Below are 24,205 nucleotides of genomic sequence, written 5' to 3'. Positions count from 1 at the left end.
TACATGTATCTGGCTGTTAGGAATGGGTGGGTAAAGTGTATATGTGAGATTATATAGGATACATGTATCTGGCTGTTAGGAATGGGTGGGTAAAGTGTATATGTAGGATTATATAGGATACATGCATCTGGCTGTTAGGGATGGGTGGGCAAAGTGTATATGTGGGATTATATAGGATACATGCATCTGGCTGTTAGGAATGGGTGGGTAAAGTGTATATGTGAGATTATATAGGATACATGCATCTGGCTGTTAGGGATGGGTGGGTAAAGTGTATATGTGGGATTATATAGGATACATGTATCTGGCTGTTAGGAATGGGTGGGTAAAGTGTATATGTGAGATTATATAGGATACATGTATCTGGCTGTTAGGAATGGGTGGGTAAAGTGTATATGTAGGATTATATAGGATACATGCATCTGGCTGTTAGGGATGGGTGGGCAAAGTGTATATGTGGGATTATATAGGATACATGCATCTGGCTGTTAGGAATGGGTGGGTAAAGTGGATATGTGAGATTATATAGGATACATGCATCTGGCTGTTAGGGATGGGTGGGTTAAGTGTATATGTGGGATTATATAGGATACATGCATCTGGCTGTTAGGGATGGGTGGGCAAAGTGTATATGTGTGATTATATAGGATACATGCATCTGGCTGTTAGGAATGGGTGGGTTAAGTGTATATGTGGGATTATATAGGATACATGCACCTGGCTGTTAGGGATGGGTGGGTAAAGTGTATATGTGAGATTATATAGGATACATGCATCTGGTTGCAAGGAATGGGTGGGTTAAGTGTATATGTGGGATTATATAGGATACATGCATCTGGCTGTTAGGGATGGGTGGGTAAAGTGTATATGTGGGATTATATAGGATACATGTATCTGGCTGTTAGGAATGGGTGGGTAAAGTGTATATGTGAGATTATATAGGATACATGTATCTGGCTGTTAGGAATGGGTGGGTAAAGTGTATATGTGGGATTATATAGGATACATGCATCTGGCTGTTAGGAATGGGTGGGTAAAGTGGATATGTGAGATTATATAGGATACATGCATCTGGCTGTTAGGGATGGGTGGGTAAAGTGTATATGTGGGATTATATAGGATACATGCATCTGGCTGTTAGGAGTGGGTGGGTAAAGTGTATATGTGGGATTATATAGGGTACATGCATCTGGCTGTTAGGGATGGGTGGGTAAAGTGTATATGTGGGATTATATAGGATACATGCATCTGGCTGTTAGGGATGGGTGGGTAAAGTGTATATGTGGGATTATATAGGATACATGTATCTGGCTGTTAGGGATGGGTGGGTAAAGTGTATATGTGGGATTATATAGGATACATGCATCTGGCTGTTAGGGATGGGTGGGTTAAGTGTATATGTGGGATTATATAGGATACATGCATCTGGCTGTTAGGGATGGGTGGGCAAAGTGTATATGTGGGATTATATAGGATACATGCATCTGGCTGTTAGGAATGGGTGGGTTAAGTGTATATGTGGGATTATATAGGATACATGCACCTGGCTGTTAGGGATGGGTGGGTAAAGTGTATATGTGAGATTATATAGGATACATGCATCTGGTTGCAAGGAATGGGTGGGTTAAGTGTATATGTGGGATTATATAGGATACATGCATCTGGTTGCAAGGAATGGGTGGGTTAAGTGTATATGTGGGATTATATAGGATACATGCATCTGGTTGCAAGGAATGGGTGGGTTAAGTGTATATGTGGGATTATATAGGATACATGCATCTGGCTGTTAGGAATGGGTGGGTAAAGTGTATATGTGGGATTATATAGGATACATGCATCTGGCTGTTAGGGATGGGTGGGTAAAGTGTATATGTGAGATTATATAGGATATATGCATCTGGCTGTTAGGGATGGGTGGGTTAAGTGTATATGTGAGATTATATAGGATATATGCATCTGGCTGTTAGGGATGGGAGGGTTAAGTGTATATGTGAGATTATATAGGATATATGCATCTGGCTGTTAGGGATGGGTGGGTAAAGTGTATATGTGAGATTATATAGGATATATGCATCTGGCTGTTAGGGATGGGAGGGTTAAGTGTATATGTGAGATTATATAGGATATATGCATCTGGCTGTTAGGGATGGGTGGGTAAAGTGTATATGTGAGATTATATAGGATATATGCATCTGGCTGTTAGGGATGGGTGGGTAAAGTGTATATGTGAGATTATATAGGATATATGCATCTGGCTGTTAGGAATGGGTGGGTAAAGTGTATGTGTGGGATTATATAGGGTACATGCATCTGGCTGTTAGGGATGGGTGGGTAAAGTGTATGTGTGGGATTATATAGGATACATGCATCTGGCTGTTAGGAATGGGTGGGTAAAGTGTATATGTGGGATTATATAGGGTACATGCATCTGGCTGTTAGGAATGGGTGGGTAAAGTGTATATGTGGGATTATATAGGATACATGCATCTGGCTGTTAGGAATGGGTGGGTAAAGTGTATATGTGGGATTATATAGGGTACATGCATCTGGCTGTTAGGGATGGGTGGGTAAAGTGTATGTGTGGGATTATATAGGATACATGCATCTGGCTGTTAGGAATGGGTGGGTAAAGTGTATATGTGGGATTATATAGGGTACATGCATCTGGCTGTTAGGAATGGGTGGGTAAAGTGTATATGTGGGATTATATAGGATACATGCATCTGGCTGTTAGGAATGGGTGGGTAAAGTGTATATGTGGGATTATATAGGGTACATGCATCTGGCTGTTAGGAATGGGTGGGTTAAGTGTATATGTGGGATTATATAGGATACATGCATCTGGCTGTTAGGAATGGGTGGGTAAAGTGTATATGTGGGATTATATAGGGTACATGCATCTGGCTGTTAGGAATGGGTGGGTTAAGTGTATATGTGGGATTATATAGGATACATGCATCTGGCTGTTAGGAATGGGTGGGTAAAGTGTATATGTGGGATTATATAGGATACATGCATCTGGCTGTTAGGGATGGGTGGGCAAAGTGTATATGTGGGATTATATAGGATACATGCATCTGGCTGTTAGGAATGGGTGGGTAAAGTGTATATGTGGGATTATATAGGATACATGCATCTGGCTGTTAGGAATGGGTGGGTAAAGTGTATATGTGGGATTATGTAGGATACATGCACCTGGCTGTTAGGAATGGGTGGGTTAAGTGTATATGTGGGATTATATAGGATACATGCATCTGGCTGTTAGGGATGGGTGGGTAAAGTGTATATATGGGAGTATATAGGATACATGCACCTGGCTGTTAGGGATGGATGGGCAAAGTGTATATGTGGTATTATATAAGATATATGCATCTGGTTGCTAGGAATGGGTGGGTAAAATGGAAATATGGGTTTATATAGGATACATGCAACTGGCTGTTAGGAATTGGTGGGCAAAGTGTATATGTGGGATTATATGGCATACGTGCAGCTGGCTGTTAGGAATTGCTGGATAAAGCATATGTTTGGTATTATATTGGATACATGCATCCTGCTGTTAGGAATGGGTGGGCAAAATGTGTATGTGGGATTATATAAGATACATGCATCTGGCTGTTAGGAATTGGTAGGTAAAGTATATATGTGGGATTATATGGATACATGCATCTGGCTGATAGGAATGGGTGGGCAAAGTGTATATGTGGGATTATATAGGATACATGCATCTGGCTGTTAGGAATGGGTGGGTAAAGTGTATATGTGGGATTATGTAGGATACATGCACCTGGCTGTTAGGGATGGGTGGGTAAAGTGTATATGTGGGATTATATGGGATACATGCTTCTGGCTGGTAGGAATGGGTGGGTAAAGTGTATATGTGGGATTATATAGGATACATGCATCTGGCTGTTAGGAATGGGTCGGTAAAGTGTATATGTGGGATTATATAGGATACATGCATCTTGCTGTTAGGGTTGGGTGGGTTAAGTGTATATGTGGGATTATATAGGATACATGCATCTGGCTGTTAGGAATGGGTGGGTTAAGTGTATATGTGGGATTATATAGGATACATGCATCTGGCTGTTAGGAATGGGTGGGTTAAGTGTATATGTGGGATTATATAGGATACATGCATCTGGCTGTTAGGGATGGGTGGGTTAAGTGTATATGTGGGATTATATAGGATACATGCATCTGGCTGTTAGGGATGGGTGGGTAAAGTGTATATATGGGAGTATATAGGATACATGCATCTGGCTGCTAGGAATGGATGGGCAAAGTGTTTATGTGGTATTATATAAGATATATGGATCTGGTTGCTAGGAATGGGTGGGTAAAATGGAAATATGGGTTTATATAGGATACATGCAACTGGCTGTTAGGAATTGGTGGGCAAAGTGTATATGTGGGATTATATGGCATACGTGCAGCTGGCTGTTAGGGATGGGTGGGTAAAGTGTATATGTGGGATTATATAGGATACATGTATCTGGCTGTTAGGAATGGGTGGGTAAAGTGTATATGTGAGATTATATAGGATACATGTATCTGGCTGTTAGGAATGGGTGGGTAAAGTGTATATGTGGGATTATATAGGATACATGCATCTGGCTGTTAGGAATTGGTAGGTAAAGTATATATGTGGGATTATATGGATACATGCATCTGGCTGATAGGAATGGGTGGGCAAAGTGTATATGTGGGATTATATAGGATACTTGCATCTGGCTGTTAGGGATGGGTGGGTAAAGTGTATATGTGGGATTATGTAGGATACATGCATCTGGCTGTTAGGGTTGGGTGGGTTAAGTGTATATGTGGGATTATATAGGATACATGCATCTGGCTGTTAGGAATGGGTGGGTTAAGTGTATATGTGGGATTATATAGGATACATGCATCTGGCTGTTAGGAATGGGTGGGTTAAGTGTATATGTGGGATTATATAGGATACATGCATCTGGCTGTTAGGGATGGGTGGGTTAAGTGTATATGTGGGATTATATAGGATACATGCATCTGGCTGTTAGGAATGGGTGGGTAAAGTGTATATATGGGAGTATATAGGATACATGCATCTGGCTGCTAGGAATGGATGGGCAAAGTGTATATGTGGTATTATATAAGATATATGCATCTGGTTGCTAGGAATGGGTGGGTAAAATGGAAATATGGGTTTATATAGGATACATGCAACTGGCTGTTAGGAATTGGTGGGCAAAGTGTATATGTGGGATTATATGGCATACGTGCAGCTGGCTGTTAGGAATTGCTGGATAAAGCATATGTTTGGTATTATATTGGATACATGCATCCTGCTGTTAGGAATGGGTGGGCAAAATGTGTATGTGGGATTATATAAGATACATGCATCTGGCTGTTAGGAATTGGTAGGTAAAGTATATATGTGGGATTATATGGATACATGCATCTGGCTGATAGGAATGGGTGGGCAAAGTGTATATGTGGGATTATATAGGATACTTGCATCTGGCTGTTAGGGATGGGTGGGTAAAGTGTATATGTGGGATTATATAGGATACTTGCATCTGGCTGTTAGGAATGGGTGGGTAAAGTGTATATGTGGGATTATATGGGATACATGCATCTAGCTGGTAGGAATGGGTGGGAAAAGTGTGTATTTTTGGGATTATATGGATACATGCATCTGGCTGTTAGGAATGGGTGTGTAAAGTGTATTTGTGGGATTATATGGGATACATGCGGCTGAGAGACATGTATTAATCTCTATTTCTCTAAGTTTCTAGTTTGATGCAGTAATATATGCATGCAGTAATCAATCGGAAAAACTGAAGAAAAGATTGAAATAACCGCATGAAGCATAACATCTGTTGGTTCACATCATAATATGTTTGTACCGTTCAAACAACACATTGTATGCTGTAAACTCACTGAAAGACACTCAGTTCATGTAATACAGGGGTAACAGTTAGGGAACCTAATTTCAGTGCAGAAATCGCGGGGTCAAGCTTTTGTCAGGCACATTCAACAACATCAAATGATCTCTTTGGTGATCACATTGAAGAATGACTCATTGAATATATATAGCACACGTGTTACTGCGTTCTTACACTCCTCGTTCAGGGTCTTTTTCGAAGAAGCTCGGCCGATTGGTTTGCACAAGAATATACTGCCGAACTATGACATATACTGAACGAAATTAGAAACTTCACAATCCTAAAATTTTAACATTTTGACCAGTTATCACTGTGGGCCCCTATGTGTATTTAAACAGTAATGGCCACGTATTGTATTCAGATAACACCCGATTTTGTGCAGGTGAATCCTCAAAATCATGTGCAAAGCACTATAACGGCAAAAGTTCTTTTTCACGTGCAACTGGTCACGTTGCCATAATACCGCACGTGTTTCAACCATACGTGTTAGCAATCATTAACAAACAAAAAGAAAAACGCAAGAAAACAAAAGTCTTTACGGCCATATGTCATGCCACTCCTTTCAAATGTGCAACGTGAACGTGCCATCGGCATGTTGCAGACGGGAAGGTCCGTAGCTGAAGTTGCAAGGACGATGGGTTGTAGTCGACGGCCTGGTTATGATTTACAGACGCGTCTACAGCAAACGGGTACCACCGCTGATCGCCCTAGGCCAGGTCGACCACGTGTGACGTCACATGCAGGAGATCGTCAGATTGTCTTACGTCACCTCCGTAACCGATTTGTGACGGCTACATCAATCAGAAAGGAACTGTTTAGGGAGGGGTAGACTGAGTGCGCAAACTGTTCGAAACCGTCTGAGAACTGCTCACCTCCAACCACGACGGCAATACTGCGGGCCGATTCTGACTCTATTACGCAGACGTCAACGTCAATTGTTGGCACAGCGACATTCACGATGGACTCAGAGGAATAGGAATCAAGTCGTCTTCAGTGATGAATCCCGATTTAATCTTCGATTTGCTGATGGTAGGACGAGGGTGTGGAGGCGCCGTCATGAACGTTACGCCCAGTGTACAGGAAGTTGACAGATTTCTAGGCGGAAGTGTCATGGTGTGGGGTGCTCTCTGTGGCAATGCACGTGCCAGGCTTCTTGTCAACGCTGCTGATAACCATGCTGAGGCGTTGTGTGGCAGTTGTCAAGGCACATGGTGGACATACACGCTACTGAACTTGTGTGCAATCAGATTCTCGTGCTTGGGACTTATGATTTAAACTGTTGATGTTATTACCGAATACCGTAGGTACTTGGAAAAATTATGGTTACCACCGATAATTAAAATCCTTTTTGGGACATTAATGATGAAAAACTACTTTCTCTGTTACATTTGTCCGTTGTATATCATATATAGGATTACTTTTAAAAAATGTGACTCCGACGTGTCTGCTTTGAATTGTAATCTGTTGTCTTGAGGAGTATGTCGAAGTCTATGTAATATGTGGTATATATGTAAAACTAATTGAGGTCGCCTTTAATGGTATATTGATGATATGATACGTGTTTTTGCCACAATGCAAAATGGCTTTTAGATTTCCTGAACACACAAGATGTGTATCACCTGTACAATCGGTTCTCATACTCTTCTGACATACAAGACACGATCATGAGTATTAGGACCATGATTCTGTGAGTAAAATTTTAAAAAAATATCTAGACGCCAACAATATTCCGAAAGTACGTGTTTTTCGTATGGTGTTATAATGAGAGATTGTAATTTAACATTCCCTTTCAATGAACAACATAATATATTCGTTACGACCTGCGCTGAGTATGGAACATTCCTACTTCATACTGTAACTGGTTTTAGAAAAGAATTTACCTTTTCACGAAGGTTGAAATGAGAGAAATAGTGAGATACCGTGTCTAACACACATGGTGAACCCTCTGCACTGGATATTGTCAAATCTCCCAGGGACAGCTGCCGATCGTCTTGACGAAGACCAACATTATTGCAAATCGTTGCTGGTACCCCCAAACGCATCCACACGCACCATAGAAGTATTGATTACACATAGTGTTTAAACTTTCGATTTCTACATAAAATATATTTCCAAATACTTTCATATTGTTTCATATTTCTGACAACATTCTAATTTTTCACAAGAGGCCGACTTCTTTGCCTCCTTTACATACACACGTGCAGTCCAACATACATGTACATGATTCAGCTTGGCCCCCTTTCTGTCCACGATGATGATAGGCCGCGGTTAAGCAGCTCCCAAATTGGGAACACATATCATTTAATGCAACCAAACACATCATGGACGTCTACCCCTTGACACGTAATGCATTGTTAACTTGACAACAGGATGTGAAAGTGTGAAATGAATGTACCATATAATCTATGTTGACACGAATTGATGACAGAGTCTGGCGTTTTCTAGAACACACACCCACCATTGGCAAAGGTTAAATCAGCCATGGTTTGAACATACGGAGTAAGTTTGTGTAATGTCTCAAGTTACAGTATATGTAAATACAACACGTCAACGTCCCAACGAGTTTGTGTTGCTAAGGGTACTTCTGTGTGCTTGTATGATGTTTGACGCAACATTCGAGCCATATGGTGGCAGTATATTATTGATGGGTTGACACAATGAGAATCAAACCACGCAATTGGTTGACTTATCAACCAGGACAGCGAGCCTGACCACCACATCTATAAGTTGTGTATAGTCTAGTCACATTCACCCCATGGTGGTACAGCCAAATGACTACGAAACAGCAAAGTTATATGAACCAATTGATCCGAGCTTATCAGAATCGATTAAAAAAACTTAATGACGGACATGTTTTGATCACGTGTTGATCAAGGAGGACCAGTGTGTATACGTGCATTGTCTAACGACCTTCCATGTGAACTATTGGAACTTTTATATCACCCGTACCTGTTACGTGATATGTTGGTGGTGTTGCTAAGGAACCAGGGTGGTGTGAACAGTTAGGTCGGGATGACTTCAAATGGAACTCCAACAAGCTGGGTAGCGTCACAGGGGCGAGGACACCTGTTATTCAATACAGCACGAGCTTTGTTCTGATTTATTCACCCACTTGTTGGTGGTGGTTGTTTAATGTCGGTGTAATTTATTGTTTCTGCTGAGATTCAGTAGAAGTGTTTTGAGACTGTATTTGGATGATTTTTTTGAGTAAAATGTAACCTGGAATATTCTAGAAGCTTCCTGGAGGTATTAAAATTAAATTAAGTGCCTGCCTCTCTCGTCTCAAATAACATCTCACATAATATCAAGACCAGATGTTATGTGACAATCATCTCATTAAAGACGCGTTGTTGCAAATAAGGCAGGAGAATTGCGTTATTTGGCACCAAATATATTTCTATATTGGAAATGGAGGAAATTAAATCATTGGGCACAGCATGGCTTCTGTGTGACGCCAGGTGTGGAGGGATCTGCGTTATAGCGAACAATATGGCTTCTTTGTGACTCAAGCAGTAGTCGGAATTACGTTATTGGGCTCAACATGGCTTCTGTGTGACCACAGAAAGGGAGGGGAATTGCGTTATCAGGAACAACATATAGCTTCTCTGTGACCACTGTAGTTTAGGTAATTGAGTTATTAGGCACAAAATAGCTTACAGGAAAATAGAGGGAATTGCATTAATGTCCACAGCATGGCTTCTACGTGACCCCAGTAGAGAAGGGAATTGCGTTATTGGGCAAAACATGGCTTCTGTGTGACCCCAGTAGTCAGGAGAATTGCGTTATTGGGCACAACGTGACATTTGTGGAGGGGATTGCGATATTGGGCACAACATGTCTCCTGAATAGGGATCTACATTATTATCCAGAACATGGCTTCTACGTGACCCCAGTAGTGAAGGGAATAGCGTTTTTATCCACAGCATGGCTTCTGTGTGAACTCAGCAGGGAGGGAATTGCATAATTGCTCACGACATTGCTTGTGTGTGACCCCATTAGTGGAGGGAATTGCGTTTTGGGGAACAACATAGCTTCTGTGTGACAGGGATTTACATTATTATCCATATCCACATTATAGTGAGTGAGGATGGTTTTACGCCGCTTTTAGCAATATTTCAGCAATATCATGGGGGGGGGGGGGGGGGGCTTCACACAATGTACCCATGTCGGGAATCGAATGCAGTTCTTTGGCGTGACGAGCAAACGCTTTAATCACTAGGCTACCCGACCGCCCCTGACCCCAGTAGTGAAGGGAATACCGATATTGGGCACTACATCATGGCTTTTATGTGACCCCAGTATTGGAGGGAATTACATTATTGGGCACAACATTGCTTCTGTGTGACAGCAGCAGTGGAGGCAACTACATTGATATCCACAACATGGCTCCTACGTGACCACTCTAGTGAAAGGAACTGCCTTATTGGCCACAACGTGTCTCCTGTGTGAACCCAGCATTTGAGCAAATTGCGTTATTGGGCGCAGCATGGCTTCTGTTTGACGCCAGTAGTGGAGGGAATTGCGTTATTATTGACAACATCACTTCTACGTGACCCTAGTGGTGAAGGGAATTGCGTTATTGGGCACAACATGGCTTCTGTTTGACCCCAGTAGTGAAGGGAATTTTATTATTATTCACAACATCACTTCTACGTGACCCTAGTAGTGAAGGGAATTGCGTTATTAGGTACAACATGGCTTCTGCGTGACAGCAACAGTAGGGGCAATTACGTTATTATCCACCACAAGGCTTGTACGTGACCCCAGTAGTGAAGGGAACTGCGTTATTTGGAACAACATGGCTTCTGTGTGAACCAAGTAGTTGAGGAAACTGCGTTATTGGGCACAACATGGCTTCTGGGTGATGGCGGCAATAGAGGGAAGTGTGTTATTGAGCACCAAATGGCCTCTGTATGCAGAAGTAGTCGAGGGAATTGCTTTAATGGCTTCTTTTTGTCCAACTAGTGGAGAAAAGTAAGTTATTGGGAACATCATTGTTTTTGTGTGATCCCAGTAGTGGAGGAAATACGTTCTTGCGCACAACATGGCTTCTATGTGACAATAGCAGTAGGAGGAAAATACGTAATTTTCCACAACATGGCTTCTACGTGACCCCAGTAGTGAGGGGAATTGCGTTTTTTATGTACAACATGGCTTCTATGCGATGCCTTGAATTACAGAAACCAACAACACCTCAACATTGACACCATCAAAGGACTGATACTGGAACAACGGCCTGGGAAGGAGAGGGAAAAATTCAGCTTGGATTACCCTCATCAAATCATTTGTAAAGGACCTCGCCACGGAAACGCTCTTGTGACCCGACCCACTCTTTATGGAGGACACACTCTTTCTGGACGACACATGGCGACTCTCTGGAGGGACATTCTGGAGGGACCTTCTCCTTCTTACACCTTGTGTCATCCTTCTCATCCTAACTATGATTCATTTCAAGAATGTCTGAGGTCTTTTCAAAAGTGGCCTAAACAGATGACCCAGACCCCTTATGACCTGGCCATGGCTGGCTATTTCTATCAAAGACGAAGTGACCATGTTATCTGTTATTGCTGCGGTGTGACACTCTGCCAATGGAGAGCCACAGACAAACCCTGGAAAGAACATCTGAAGCAAGTCAAAGTCCCCTGCGAATACTTGTGTGTTTGATCCTGATGGAGAAGTGAACGAAAAATACAGACGTTTGTTGTCCAGAGAAAGACGGAAGAGAAGAGTCGAGTGTCTTGTTCACGCCTAGTGACAAAGTTTCCTTTTTTCCCCAAAGTTTACAAACGTTCACACCCTCTTGGTCACCCTAATGTTCACAAAAATCACAGGGACGCCCCTAGTCCTGTGACTTTTTGTTGTATTGTGTTGGTTCATGTGAGCGGTGGATTAATACGTTGGAAAAGACATTAGTGTGGTGTTGACTTTGTTTTTAGGATGGAGAAAAAAAAGAACAAGATCGAAATCTGACGAATCAGATACTTGGGTTTTGGACCAATCAGAGGCCGCGCTCGGACCGTGCTGGCCTCTGATTGGTCGAACCGAGGTTGTGCTTTCTCTCCCATGGTAAAATCCATTTCCTATGGAAAAGAAACACAAGCGTCGGTCCGTTTTGGAAAACCGAGGTGCAGACCAGGAGCCGGAACGAACCAATCGGTGTGCTGTGTGGTGAACCACTCAGGGAGCAGGGTGTCAGTCCCTTTCCTATTAAACAAGAGCGAAACAACACTCACACTGTATTCTATAAAATCAACCATGTCGTCTCGATACAGCTGCATGAAGTGCCAGACCGACAGTCACAGTGACCTGTACTGCCCTGAAGTGACATGTACCGAGTGCCACACTCAAGGTCACCGCCACTATGTCTGTCCTAAGATAAGCAGTCAAGATAAGCAGAAGACTCCCCAGGGCGCATGTTACAACTGTCAAGTTGTGGGTCATTTCGCTGCAGATTGCCCAGAACCCAGTCGAAAGAAAACTTCAGCAGCGCCTTCCATGTTGACACCAGTGGCACCCGTGGCACAAGTGACACACGTGCTTCATCTCATAGTAGCCATGCATGTCGATGCATCGCACAACTCCATACAGGCATCACACCGAGTCTTGGGAAATGAAAACGGGACAGAAGCCCCTCAAGAAAGCACACTTCAAAGCGCCTGAGTAAAGTGACGAATGCATGGGACATGCTGCTCCACTGTTTTTCCAGTTTCCAATCGTTTCCAGTGAGGGTTATAACAAAACATTTTCATTCCATGAATTACTTACTGCCCTTCGGCAAGCTCGTGATACTGCAGCAGGAGCCGACAACATCTGCTATCAGCTCCTGAAACACTTTCCCGATTCATGTTTGGAAACTTTACTTACTATATTTGATTAAATATGGACAACCGGAAATTTCCGTCCTTCATGGCACAATGTTGTTGTTATTCCTGGACGGGACCATACAGAATCATCCAATTACCGTCCCATATCATTAACTAGCCGTATTTGTAAAACCATGGAGCGCATGGTCAACAATCGATTTAGTCTGATACTTGGAGACCAATAACCTCCAGTGTGGTTTCCTAAAAAAATGAAGTACCATTGACCATTTGGTGCGTTTAGAATCATTTATTAAAAAGTCCATAACCAGCAAACAACATACTGTATCAATCTTTTTCGATCTGGAAAAGGCATATGAAACAATGTGGAAACATGATATTTTTGAGGGGCAAACTATCTCAGTCCATATATCAATTTTCAAACAACAAACAAGTTCAAGTACGAGTGGGCTCTACCCTGTCTGATCATTTCCATAAAGATAAGGGCGTCCCTCAAGGTTGTGAACTATGAGCCACACTTTTCAGCATCAAAATTAATAGTCACACTAAAGTATTAATCACTAGCGTTGATGGTTTACTTTCTGTGGACGATTTCAACATTTCTTTCGTAGTAAGCATATGCATACAATATAAACACAGCTACAGTTCTGTCTTAAAAAAATAAAAATAAATTCGAAAACGACTTCAAATGTTCAAAATCCAAAATAAACTGTATTCACTTTTGTCATAAGTATAAAACCCACAAGGATGTATGATGTATTTTAGATGGTACTCCTTTCAAGGTAGTAGAGGAAGCCAAATTCTTTATCTCACATTCTTATATTTAAGGACAAAGTGCCTGAAGGCTCCCGACAACTTATCTTAACAGCTTTGACCCATTTCAAACATCAAAAACAATCTAAAACATTCATCATCTTCTCTGATTCTTCAGGCACTAAAAGTGCCTCCTGAAATCATTTTCATCATATCACCCTATTTTTTTAGAACTATATAATGATCTTTCCACTGGCCAATGTGACATCGTCATGCAAAGTCATGTAGGCATAATAACTCAAAAGCTGATGCTGCATCTAAAGCAGCTCTTGACAAACCATTTTCTCCACTACTTATCCTGTACAAGGATTTCAAACCAACAGATGCCAAATTTTGCTTGACTGTGTGGACTTTGCAGTCGCAAGGGATTCACATTATCAAAGATAAACAAAATATTTTTCCCCTGTAAGCGGGCATCTCGTCTGAAGTTACTTAAGATATACTTTATATATGTATATGAATGATTAAATACCTCTTTTGAATGTTTGGTGTGATGCTTTTATCAACTGATTATTATTGAAGACTCTGTCCAGGAGGTTAAAGTATCGTCAAATTATTGTCCCCCTGTGTGACACGTACTTCTATCATAACCGATGTAACTATCATCAACCAGTGTTTTTTTAAGCCAACTCATTGTTGAGTGTCTTTTAATATTGGCTAGCACTTTGCAAAACCACCAGTGGCTAAAGTGATGACGTAAATCCTGCTGGGGTATCAAGCAGGAAGCCAAGTTACAGTAAGTCCCCATCATCTCCAGCTAGGTGGCCTAGCTTTGGTTACTAGTGGCCAGTAGCCCGTGTTTTAAAACCGTAAACATGATGTTGTTATGCTAAAATATGTTTTTTAAACATAATTTTGCATATATGACTCAATTGTGAATATATTAACTTGGTCTCATCACTATATGGCTGAAATAATGCCGATGCGACGTTCAATTTTAACTCACTCACTCACTTACTCACTAAGTATTGTAAATTACATTGGGTTAGGAATAGAAATTCATATTCAACAAAAATGCTGATTGGAATAGTGTTAATCAGGCATATTCCGTGTATATGTTAGAACTGTTGTAGTTTGCTCATCCTCACTTCGCAGAAGCTTGCAGCAGTTGGACTTTCTAGGGATGCCAGATTGGTAATGGAAAGCAAATCCTGTATAATGGTTTGTTATGGGGTGGTCCTATTGTCACACAATGGTGCAGATTTTATGCCTACACATATATACTTTATGATCATTTTTGAGAGATAGACTTAAACGACTTAAACGACAAAGTTACGTGGCCAGAGAAATGCTGACAGAACGCATTCTACAATCAGCTTGAAAAATGAAACCTTCCACAGTTGAGTCAAGTTTTCCAAAATCATATTAGCTGATGTCATTTCCAATGAATATTGCTAATTCGTGAAATACATTATTGATAAATCAATCTTGATATCCACAACTTATTGTTGTGGATGTTGTGTACTGAAAACACGTTTAACCTCTGGAGATCTATTCTTTTACAGTGTGGACAAAAATGAAATGAGTAATAAAAAGTTGATTTGGCAAGAAAAGTTTCTCCTTTTTTACTCCTTTAGTAGACGTGAAAACCGCCTACTATCAACTCATCAAACAATAATCACTTATCCTGTTTATTGGCTTCATGTCCCTATTGGCTTCCACCTATGTGTTCTCTGTCCATTGTGTTGAGACCGCATTATCCCCTTGTTGTCAACACCTACCATTGTTATCCCACTCATAAGAAATCTCCGCTACAGCCGATAGTACGTGTCCGACTATATCATGAGCAAGTGTTTACGAATCACTATGAAAAGGTGAGCCCCCACCAGTGACACCAGTCAGACGCACATGCAAAGGCAAGTCGCAGTTCAGTAGTGTCCCTATTTTTGGATTTCACTCTGTGGGTTGAATTTATTTCTCGTGCTCCAAAACATGCTCCAATAAATATGCTGAGAATCACAGCAAAGAAATACTAATACCATCACTTAAATCTATTTACGGGCTAGGAATTCCGTCATATAGCTATAAGTTCAGTGATGCTTTTGCTAAATCAAATCGTCAGTTTTTATTGTGATGAATGGTTTATTCACAACTGCCTTGAGTTTTTGGATATGCTGATTTATTTTGCCTCTGGTATTATCCTTCATTGATTTGTACTATTTATTATTTATTTCATTTTTGGAGACACAAGATTGGTTTTGAGTCTTTGGTGAATAAAATTGAATTTACTGACGATACGAGGGGCCCATCACAGCCTACAATCGCTTTGTAAACATATATATCACAGCGCCCAAACCTATCCCAGATGATATCAACGCTGGGATGGCCCAGCTGACTGATTCATTTTGTAGCGGCTCAGCATTATCTTCAGATACAGCTTGTGTCTCCTCAGTATCAGGGGCATCCTCATACATGTTCTTCTGAAGTTTTAAATCAATCATCTTCTCCACTTGGTCAGCCACAGAGGTGAGGATTCTGTCAAGAGCTCTCAGGTGAAGCAGTTTGGTGTTGGTGTCTGTGTCTGTTTCTGTCACATAATTCTTCACGTAACTGATGGCGTATGGTGGAATGCCAGTATCTTCTGACACGTTCTTCACAGCTTCCTGTACTAGAGGGGAAGTGTACAGGTTGTGGATGTTTCCTGGGTCCTTGAACTGAGGGTCACACTCATCCAGGTGAGTCAGCACCAGGTGGTAGGACAGGGCTGAAACAAGATACATTAAATCAGTACAGGCGAAATAACACAACTATAGTATAGCAATCGTAAAAAAAACATCCTAAAGCATATCCCACTTATCGTATATGGATACACATTTCGAAAGGAGTGACCTTGACCTGATATATAGCCTCATTTCAATACATGGATTCTGTTTTATGAAAAAACAAGTAATTTTAAAAGTGATTATCCTGAATATTGTCCTTCATATTCATATTTTTTTACATTCTTCTTCTACTATTTACAAAAAAAGACTTTGAATACAGTTGGAGATTGTTATCTATCATCTGATATCACTAAATAACCTGAAGTGAAAATAAAGGAGATCAAAGAGACCGCCTCGCTTGTTTCATATTCCGATTCCTGCATAAAGATTCAGCTTGACAAAACACTTTCAACAACACTGCATGACAGAGATATTCATCCAAGACATGAGGACAAGGCTGAACTGTGACTTGCCATTGCATGTGTTTCTGATGGGTGCCACTGGTGGGCCAAGGCACGCTCACCTTTTACGAGAACACCTGGTCTCTTCACAATTTCATGGTGAATTATGGAGGCCTGCTTATGATATGGTCGGAATTATTCCATCAACTCAAGATGCTGTTACATAGGCGCTTTGAGACGATAAATGACCTATTCATATACCATAAACTTTCTTCGGTTGTATTTTGGAAGTATTCAAATCACCAGCAGCAGTCAAATTCACTGAGAAAAATACCTTGAAAGTCTGTTAAGTTCAATTAATTCACACAGTTTCAAACATACACATGGCAGTTTTATTTGTTTCAGGACCTGAGGGGTGTGCCAATGTTTTAACTTACCGCCATCTCCCCCCAATCGTATGACAGCATCTATCTGACGTTTCAGTTCATCACCCACAGTGATGCCATGATGGAGAACCAGCACAACACATGACACATCCCTTCGTGCTTCTTGCAGGTTGCCTGTCACATCAAGACGTTTTGTAATCTGGAAACAAAAAAATGTATCAGTAGGTCATGAATGTTGATTTTGCAAATGTATATTTCAATTTCTATTTTGTCCATATCTAAAACTTTAAGATAATAGTACTGTGCAGTGCTTACCTGGGCATCAAAGCGAACCCTGCCGGATGCAATAGCTTCAATATTCTCCGTTTTGAAATCACTGGATTCAAATATTCCTGGCATGTCAATAATCCAGTGGTCCCCATATTGTGTAGAATGGAACTGTAAAATAAACTGGTTTGGGTGAACAGTGAAATAATAATAAGTCCATTTATACTGCGCCCGTTTCCATTCACCAAGTTAGTGCTCATGGCACTACATAGTTTTAGCAAGTAATGCTAATGAAAGGGGGAGTAGAGTTGATAGAGTTGTGTGAAAAGGTGTGTTTTCAGGTGAGCCTTAAAGGATGAAAGCGATGGCGACAGCTTAAGATCAGATGGTAGTTTGTTCCATAACGAGGAAGCGCAGAACTCGAAAGATCTCTGACCAAAGGCTTTGAGACAGGTTTCCGGGACTTGTAACAGGTGGTTATTCTGAGAACTACAAAAGAGAGACCTGGATTTAGGCAGTAGTTCAGTGAGGTATAATGGGGCTGTTTCCATGTAGGCCAGGGTAAGAATTTTGAATTGTATTCTGGCTTTGAGTGGTAACCAGTGCAGCGACATAAGAGCAGGTGTTACTGAAGTCCATTTTGATGTCTTCCTGACGATATGTGCTGCTGTATTTTGTACACGTTGGAGCCTGTGGAGTTGATCATTTGTGATGTTACTCATGAGACTGTTGCAATAGTCAAGCCGTGATATAATAAAAGATCTAACCAAAGTGCGTGCAGCTTCTTTTGTGAGTAGATGTCGAAGTCTTCCAATGTTGCAGAGATGAAAGAAGCAGGACCTTGAGACATGGCTTACATTTTGTTCCATAGTTAGTCCACTGTCCAAATAAACGTCAAGATTTTTCACTGATTTTGAGAATTCCATATTTGAATCACCAACAAGAATCTCATTAACTCTCATTTTCTCAAGATTTGTTCGGCTACCAATCAATAAAGCCTCTGTCTTTTTATCGTTTAATTTTAGTTTGTTCTCAATCATCTACGACTTGATAGCTCTAATGCAATCTTCGACTTTTTGAAGCTCTGTTTCAGTTTCAGATGGCATGAAAGACTTCATCAGTTGCGTATCATTGGCGTAGCAATGATAGCTCAGTAGTCGCTTAGAGATGATATGACCCAAACCTTTAGTGTACAGTGTGAAAAGAATGGGGCCCAGAACTGACCTTGGGGAACCCCACAAGAGAGAACAAAACTATCATGAAACATGAGGTGATGACTGGGATTTCTGTGAATGGCATTGACACCTAGTTAATTCTGTACGCGCAACGCAAACTTCTCCTGATATAAATGAACGTGTAACATTTTCTTTAAGAAATGTGCAACACAAATATTAGTTTTATGGAATCTTTGTAGTCAACGGACAAAACAAAAGCATTTTTTTTACAAAGAAAAGGTTTTGGCACTGACATGTCCGAATTAACATATTAACGAAGTGCTAGGTGGTGCATGAGTTCCAGTTCAAGGATCAGGAAATGTTTGAAGAAAACGTTAATGGGTGTATTTTAGGTTATTATTTTAAAGATTGGGGAAATGACTTTCCAGTGATGCAAGAGGTTATAATGTTTCTAGTGAACTAATTCAGCAGCTTCAAAATCTACAGTGAATGTATAGATAAGTATGACGTTTGTTAAAATAAATATCATGAACATTGTGGATCCTCTCTTTAAGAACCTCAGAGACCTGTGTGTGAAAATAAGTCACCCGAAAAACAATAGATGAAGACAGAGGAGGTTTCTTAGTATGCATATGTTTCTGTGAAATTAACAACAGCTTCTTGTTAAATCAAGTTTCAGCTTATTCCAGATTTGTTCCCGGGTAAATACTTACACTGCTAGTAAGTGAATCGTCAATATTACCAACGGCATAGTAGTTGGAAGGTGCGACAGAATCCTTCAGTGCTGATCTCAGGCCATTGCAGAATGAGGACTTTCCGGCACCGCTAGGGCCAAACATCAGGATCTTTCCACGAATCAGCTTCCCTTCCTTGTCATACATGTGTTCAAGAAATTTCTTGCTGAGTCGTTCAACCTCCTGCAGAGTGTTTAATTGAAAGCAGTACAAGATACAGATATCGAATACATATAAGTAGCAAGGAGAGTTCAAACATGTGCAAGAGTTTGATTACTAATGATTTTATTATCTCATATTTTAAACAATCATATTTATCTACTGATACCTGAGATGTCCATGTTCCTCGTTCTGTCTTCTTTGGTCCCCATGCAAATTGCTGAAAATGTAGAACCAAGATAAGGTTGGCTAGGCTGTCTAGTGACCGGAGCCAAGGTCAGCTGTCTACCAAAAACTCAAGAGTTGGTAATCATATCTTCCATTCCCTTGTCTCCCGAATGTTTTGGATGCATCCTATCAGTATTGGCCGTTTAGATATGACGACAGTATCTTTAGGGACCCTCACTTTTACATCACTTACTATAGGAAGATGTGCCACTCAATTGACCCAGCATGTTAATCTTAAAATAATATTTTTAACTAATAAATCTCTAGACAACTACAGCGTCTTTAACATTAACTTGCTTTCACAGACTGACAAACACTATCCGTGCCTAGGGAAACATCGTGCATATGAAACAAACATTGTGTTCTCCACCCAGGACATCTGAATGAGGTTATCTACCGCAGAACTTTACTTCATTATAAACTGATCCCAATGACAGCCAACAATAGCTTTAGGTGATAGGAATTATCCAGTTTATAGCCTGTGAACAAAACAGATTCCGAAACTTCCAATGCCACTGGAAACAAGCAACCTGTTACTGTACTGCATGTTTTACAACGTCATTTTCGTGGCAGACAGTGTTGGAATGTTCGTATGAGATAACAGGCCTGGACAAATAGATTTGAGAGGCTATACCTTCCAAAGCCACCAGATGATATGATTTACCATCATGTGCACCATTTTCACTTCGTTAAAAGCAGAAACTTTATGACCAGCAGTGGCACAAAGATACACGGTTTCAAAATGAGATGCATATTGTAACTACTGTACCACATGTGTAACAATAGACTTGTAAGTCACTGCCAAGTCACTGCAAAATCATAAATTACAATTTACACTCTCTCATGCATTATTTCATCGAAAGCATTTGCTTGTACTAAAGCAACATTTTCACCATGATTTCATGGTCTTGTACTGTCTTTTGGACAGTTTTCCTATCTAGCAAATGTTGAAAATCATTTATCCCAAAAGGACGCAGCCATGACCTTGTGTTCTCTCCGGCCTAACTGGCTTCTTTCTTGTTAAGGCCACTCACTACTTACCATTAAACTTTCATCTTTCCTTTGTTTTTCTTCTTTCTCTTTCTCAAGGCGTTGCTTTTCTTGCTCAGCAGTTTCCTTATATAGTCTCATCTTCTCAAACTGTTCTTCTGCAGTTGACAATTGCCTGGTCTTTTTATCTGCATGTTCTTGTGCCTCTTTTGCCCTCTTTCTCTGTACCGTTGCATCTTCATGTGCTATAAGAGCTTTTTGGATTTCCATTTTGGCTTGTTCTTCAGCTTCTTTGGCTCTTGCAGCACTTACATCTGCTTCTTTCTTTGCTTTAGCAGCAGCCATCCTTTCCTGTTCTGCACGTTCCCTCTCCTCATTCGCTCTTTGGTTTTCTTTTTGGGCTTGTTGTTTAGCTTGTTCAGCTGTTCTTGCACTTGCAGTTGCTTCTTCCTTTGCGTTTTCAGCAGCCATCCTTTCCTGTTCTGCACGTTCCCTCTCCTCATTCGCTCTTTGATTTTCTTTTTGGGCTTGTTCTTTAGCTTGTTCAGCTGTTCTTGCACTTGCAGATGCTTCTTCCTTTGCTTTAGCAGCAACCATCCTTTCCTGTTTTGCACGTTCCCTCTCCTCATTCGCTCTTTGGTTTTCTTTTTGGGCTTGTTCTTTAGCTTGTTCAGCTGTTCTTGCAATTGCAGATGCTTCTTCCTTTGCTTTAGCAGCAACCATCCTTTCCTGTTCTGCACGTTCCCTCTCCTCATTCGCTCTTTGGTTTTCTCTTTGGGCTTGTTCTTCAGCTTGTTTGGCTCTTGCAGCACTTACACCTGCTTCTTCCTTTGCTTTAGCAGCAATCATCCTTTCCTGTTCTGCACGTTCCCTCTCCTCATTCGCTCTTTGGTTTTCTCTTTGGGCTTGTTCTTCAGCTTGTTTGGCTCTTGCAGCACTTACACCTGCTTCTTCCTTTGCTTTAGCAGCAATCATCCTTTCCTGTTCTGCACGTTCCCTCTCCTCATACGCTCTTTGATTTTCTCTTTGGGCTTGTTCTTTAGCTTGTTTAGCTGTTCTTGCATTTGCAGCTGCTTCTTCCATTGCGTTTTCAGCAGCCTTCCTTTCCTGTTCTGCACGTCCCCTTTCCTCATTCGCTCTTTGGTTCTGCATTCTGGCTTGTTCTTCAGCATTCTGAGCTCTTATTGTACTTGCAGTTGCTTCTGCCCTTGCTTTTTGAGCATCTCTCCTTTCCTCTGCTGCACGTTCCTTTGCCTCCTCCGCTCGCCTGCTCTCGGCTCTAGACGATTCTTCTGCCTTTGCTAACTGTTTTTGTGCATATATGTTCAACTTTAGTAAGCATTATTCCAGCTTAATATCATGATGACATATAATCTAATATTGTCTGCGCAATACCAATATGTGACTTATATTTTTTGTGTTTTGCTTGCGTTACTTGTTGACATTAAGTTAAATAATTTTAACTTAGTTTGTTGGTAGTACTGGTTCCTTATTAATTTTTATGCACAGAACGCAGGGATAATGAGGAAGAAATGTATTATTTTGTAACTCAGTGTTGATTACTGCGAAGTTTGAAAATCCAGTGGAGTTTTAGGGTCTGAATAGAAAGATCACTTGTGGCCTTTTGTAAGATGTGTAGAATTGATTGAAATATTCTGATTAACCTGGAATAATGCCGACAACATCAAAAGAAAACAACAAACAGACATCTATTGGAATGCACATATATAATCACAAGTCTAAATAATAACGTTAGTGTAAGGGATCTTAATTGTTTTTGTATGGGGTTCATATTGATCAAACGCCAAGAAACAGAATCTTGTAGTGTTCACGTTCAAAAGCCTTTCATTAATGCTGACATTTATGAATGGCTCATTAAAAGTACAAAAATGAGCTGAATAGCATACATTAAAACAAAGTGGGTAATCAACTCCACATTACGTTTGGTGTTATGCATTATAGCTGATACACGTTATGCCCATGGTGTATTCATTTCTAGAAAATGGTATTTGTTGGGGTTCAAAAGAAACCTCCAGTATTACTTACCTTATCAGCAGAAACTGTAAGGGAACCATATGCAACTTGTTAACTTTTACTGCATTACAAAATGATAGAGGTAAGCATGGCTTAGTTTTGGTTTTCCAAACTGTCATTAAGAAGTCGTGTTGAGTGTTCTTTACTACTGTGAGAGATATTCATTTATCTAACAATAGTCCTAAAGATTCACCAATGACTCAAAATGTTAGTTTATCAATAATGAGAATGATAATATTATCAACTAAAGTTATACTTCGGTTGGTAACCGTAAGATTAATGCACAATGGGAATAATGAAGACATTAGATAGTTGTGAATCACATATTATTGTTTACAAAGTTTGAGCTATCTAAAAGCATCTAGAGTAGCAAATATCCCTTGTTCTCCTTATGACTTCAGATTATGAAACTTTAATGTGCATATTTACCAAGGCCCAAGAAGCTCATGACTTATTGCTGTGCTGAAAAAAGGCAATATCATGATCATTATGATGGATTCTCCTTTCAGTTGAGAATTCTTATGATTAATGTAATGAGTCTGTCGCTTTTATTTTTACTCATGTTAAATTACCAATTTCAGCAAAACGGTAAAACTCAGTTATGCACATAGTGACTTCACATATGTACCCGCATCATTACAATATGAAATATACTGAGTCAAATTAAAAACTTCACATTTTTTAAAAGTAATCCCATATATGATATACAACGGACAAATGTATCAGAGAAGGTAATTTTTAATCATTAATGTCCAAAGAAGGATTTTAATTAACGGTGGTAACCATAATTTGTTCCAAGCACCTACGGTATTCGGTAATAACATCAACAGTTTAAATCATAAGTCCCAAGCACTAGAACCTGATGGCACACAAGTTCAGAAGCGTGTATGGCGCACTCAGTCTGCCCCTAAACAGTTCATTTTTGGTTGAGGTAGCCATCAAAAATCGGAGGTGACGTAAGACAATCTGACGACCCTCTGCATGTGACGTCACACGTGGTCGACCTGACCGAGGGCGATCAGCGGTGGTACCCGTTTGCTGTAGACGCATCTGTAAATCATAAACAGTCCGTCGACGACATCCCATCGTCCTTGCGACTTCAGCTACGGACGTTCCCGTCTGCAACATGCCGATGGCACGTTCACGTTGCACATTTGAAAGGCATGGCATGACAAATGGCCGTAAAAACTTTTGTTTTCTTGTGTTTTTAATTTTTTGGTAATGACTGCTAACAAGTATGGCTGAATACACGTGCGGTATTATGACCACGTGACCAGTTGCACGTGAAAAAACACTTTTGCCACTAAAGTGCTGTGCACATGATTTTGATCGATTCACCTACACAAAAACGGGTGTTATCTGACGACAAAACGTGGCCATTACTGTTTAAATACACAATAAAGGCCCACAATGAAAACTGGTCAAAATGTTAAAATTTTAGGATTGTGAAGTTTTTAATTTTGTTCAGTATTGTATAGCTAAAATTGATAGAATTATCATCAAACAGCCCGCATATTATCAGGCGGGCCACTGTATGATAATGCCCTCATATTGCTTGACGACAGGCCATTATC

General features: G+C 40.6%; 2 protein-coding genes across 2 annotated transcripts; one reads left to right on the top strand and one right to left on the bottom strand.

The window, feature by feature from the left end:
* The first annotated feature begins 12,176 nt into the window (after positions 1–12,176).
* On the top strand, positions 12,177–12,581 carry LOC125372503 (protein AIR1-like). The gene has a single exon (XM_048382749.1). It carries the CDS (start codon positions 12,177–12,179, stop codon positions 12,579–12,581), a length of 405 nt encoding a protein of 134 aa, XP_048238706.1.
* Positions 12,582–13,052: 471 nt separating this feature from the next.
* On the bottom strand, positions 13,053–23,079 carry LOC124127643 (caldesmon-like). The gene is made up of 8 exons (XM_048382748.1): positions 23,061–23,079; positions 22,644–22,657; positions 20,649–21,902; positions 19,549–19,599; positions 19,200–19,403; positions 17,360–17,482; positions 17,096–17,243; positions 13,053–16,259 (listed from the first exon to the last, which is right to left on the bottom strand). Exons 1-8 carry the CDS (start codon positions 23,077–23,079, stop codon positions 15,811–15,813), a joined length of 2,262 nt encoding a protein of 753 aa, XP_048238705.1. The 3' UTR covers positions 13,053–15,810.
* Positions 23,080–24,205: the final 1,126 nt, after the last annotated feature.

The sequence above is a fragment of the Haliotis rufescens genome, unplaced genomic scaffold (genome assembly GCF_023055435.1).
Source record: "Haliotis rufescens isolate VD_foot unplaced genomic scaffold, xgHalRufe1.0.p SCAF_41, whole genome shotgun sequence".
NCBI classification, from domain to species: domain Eukaryota; kingdom Metazoa; phylum Mollusca; class Gastropoda; order Lepetellida; family Haliotidae; genus Haliotis; species Haliotis rufescens.
Note: the sequence above shows the minus strand (reverse complement) of the source record. Positions and strands in the feature narration are given on the sequence as shown.

What these genes read in the sequence shown, in the direction of transcription:
- LOC125372503 (XM_048382749.1), top strand. Translation starts at nt 12,177, where the DNA reads ATGTCGTCTCGATACAGCTGCATGAAGTGCCAGACCGACAGTCACAGT.
- LOC124127643 (XM_048382748.1), bottom strand. An exon ending in ACGATTCACTTACTAGCAGT is followed by an intron (nt 17,483 to 19,199) that starts GTAAGTATTTAC and finishes TTTATTTTACAG; the next exon opens with TTCCATTCTACACAATATGG. An exon ending in ACGATTGGGGGGAGATGGCG is followed by an intron (nt 16,260 to 17,095) that starts GTAAGTTAAAAC and finishes ATCTTGTTTCAG; the next exon opens with CCCTGTCCTACCACCTGGTG.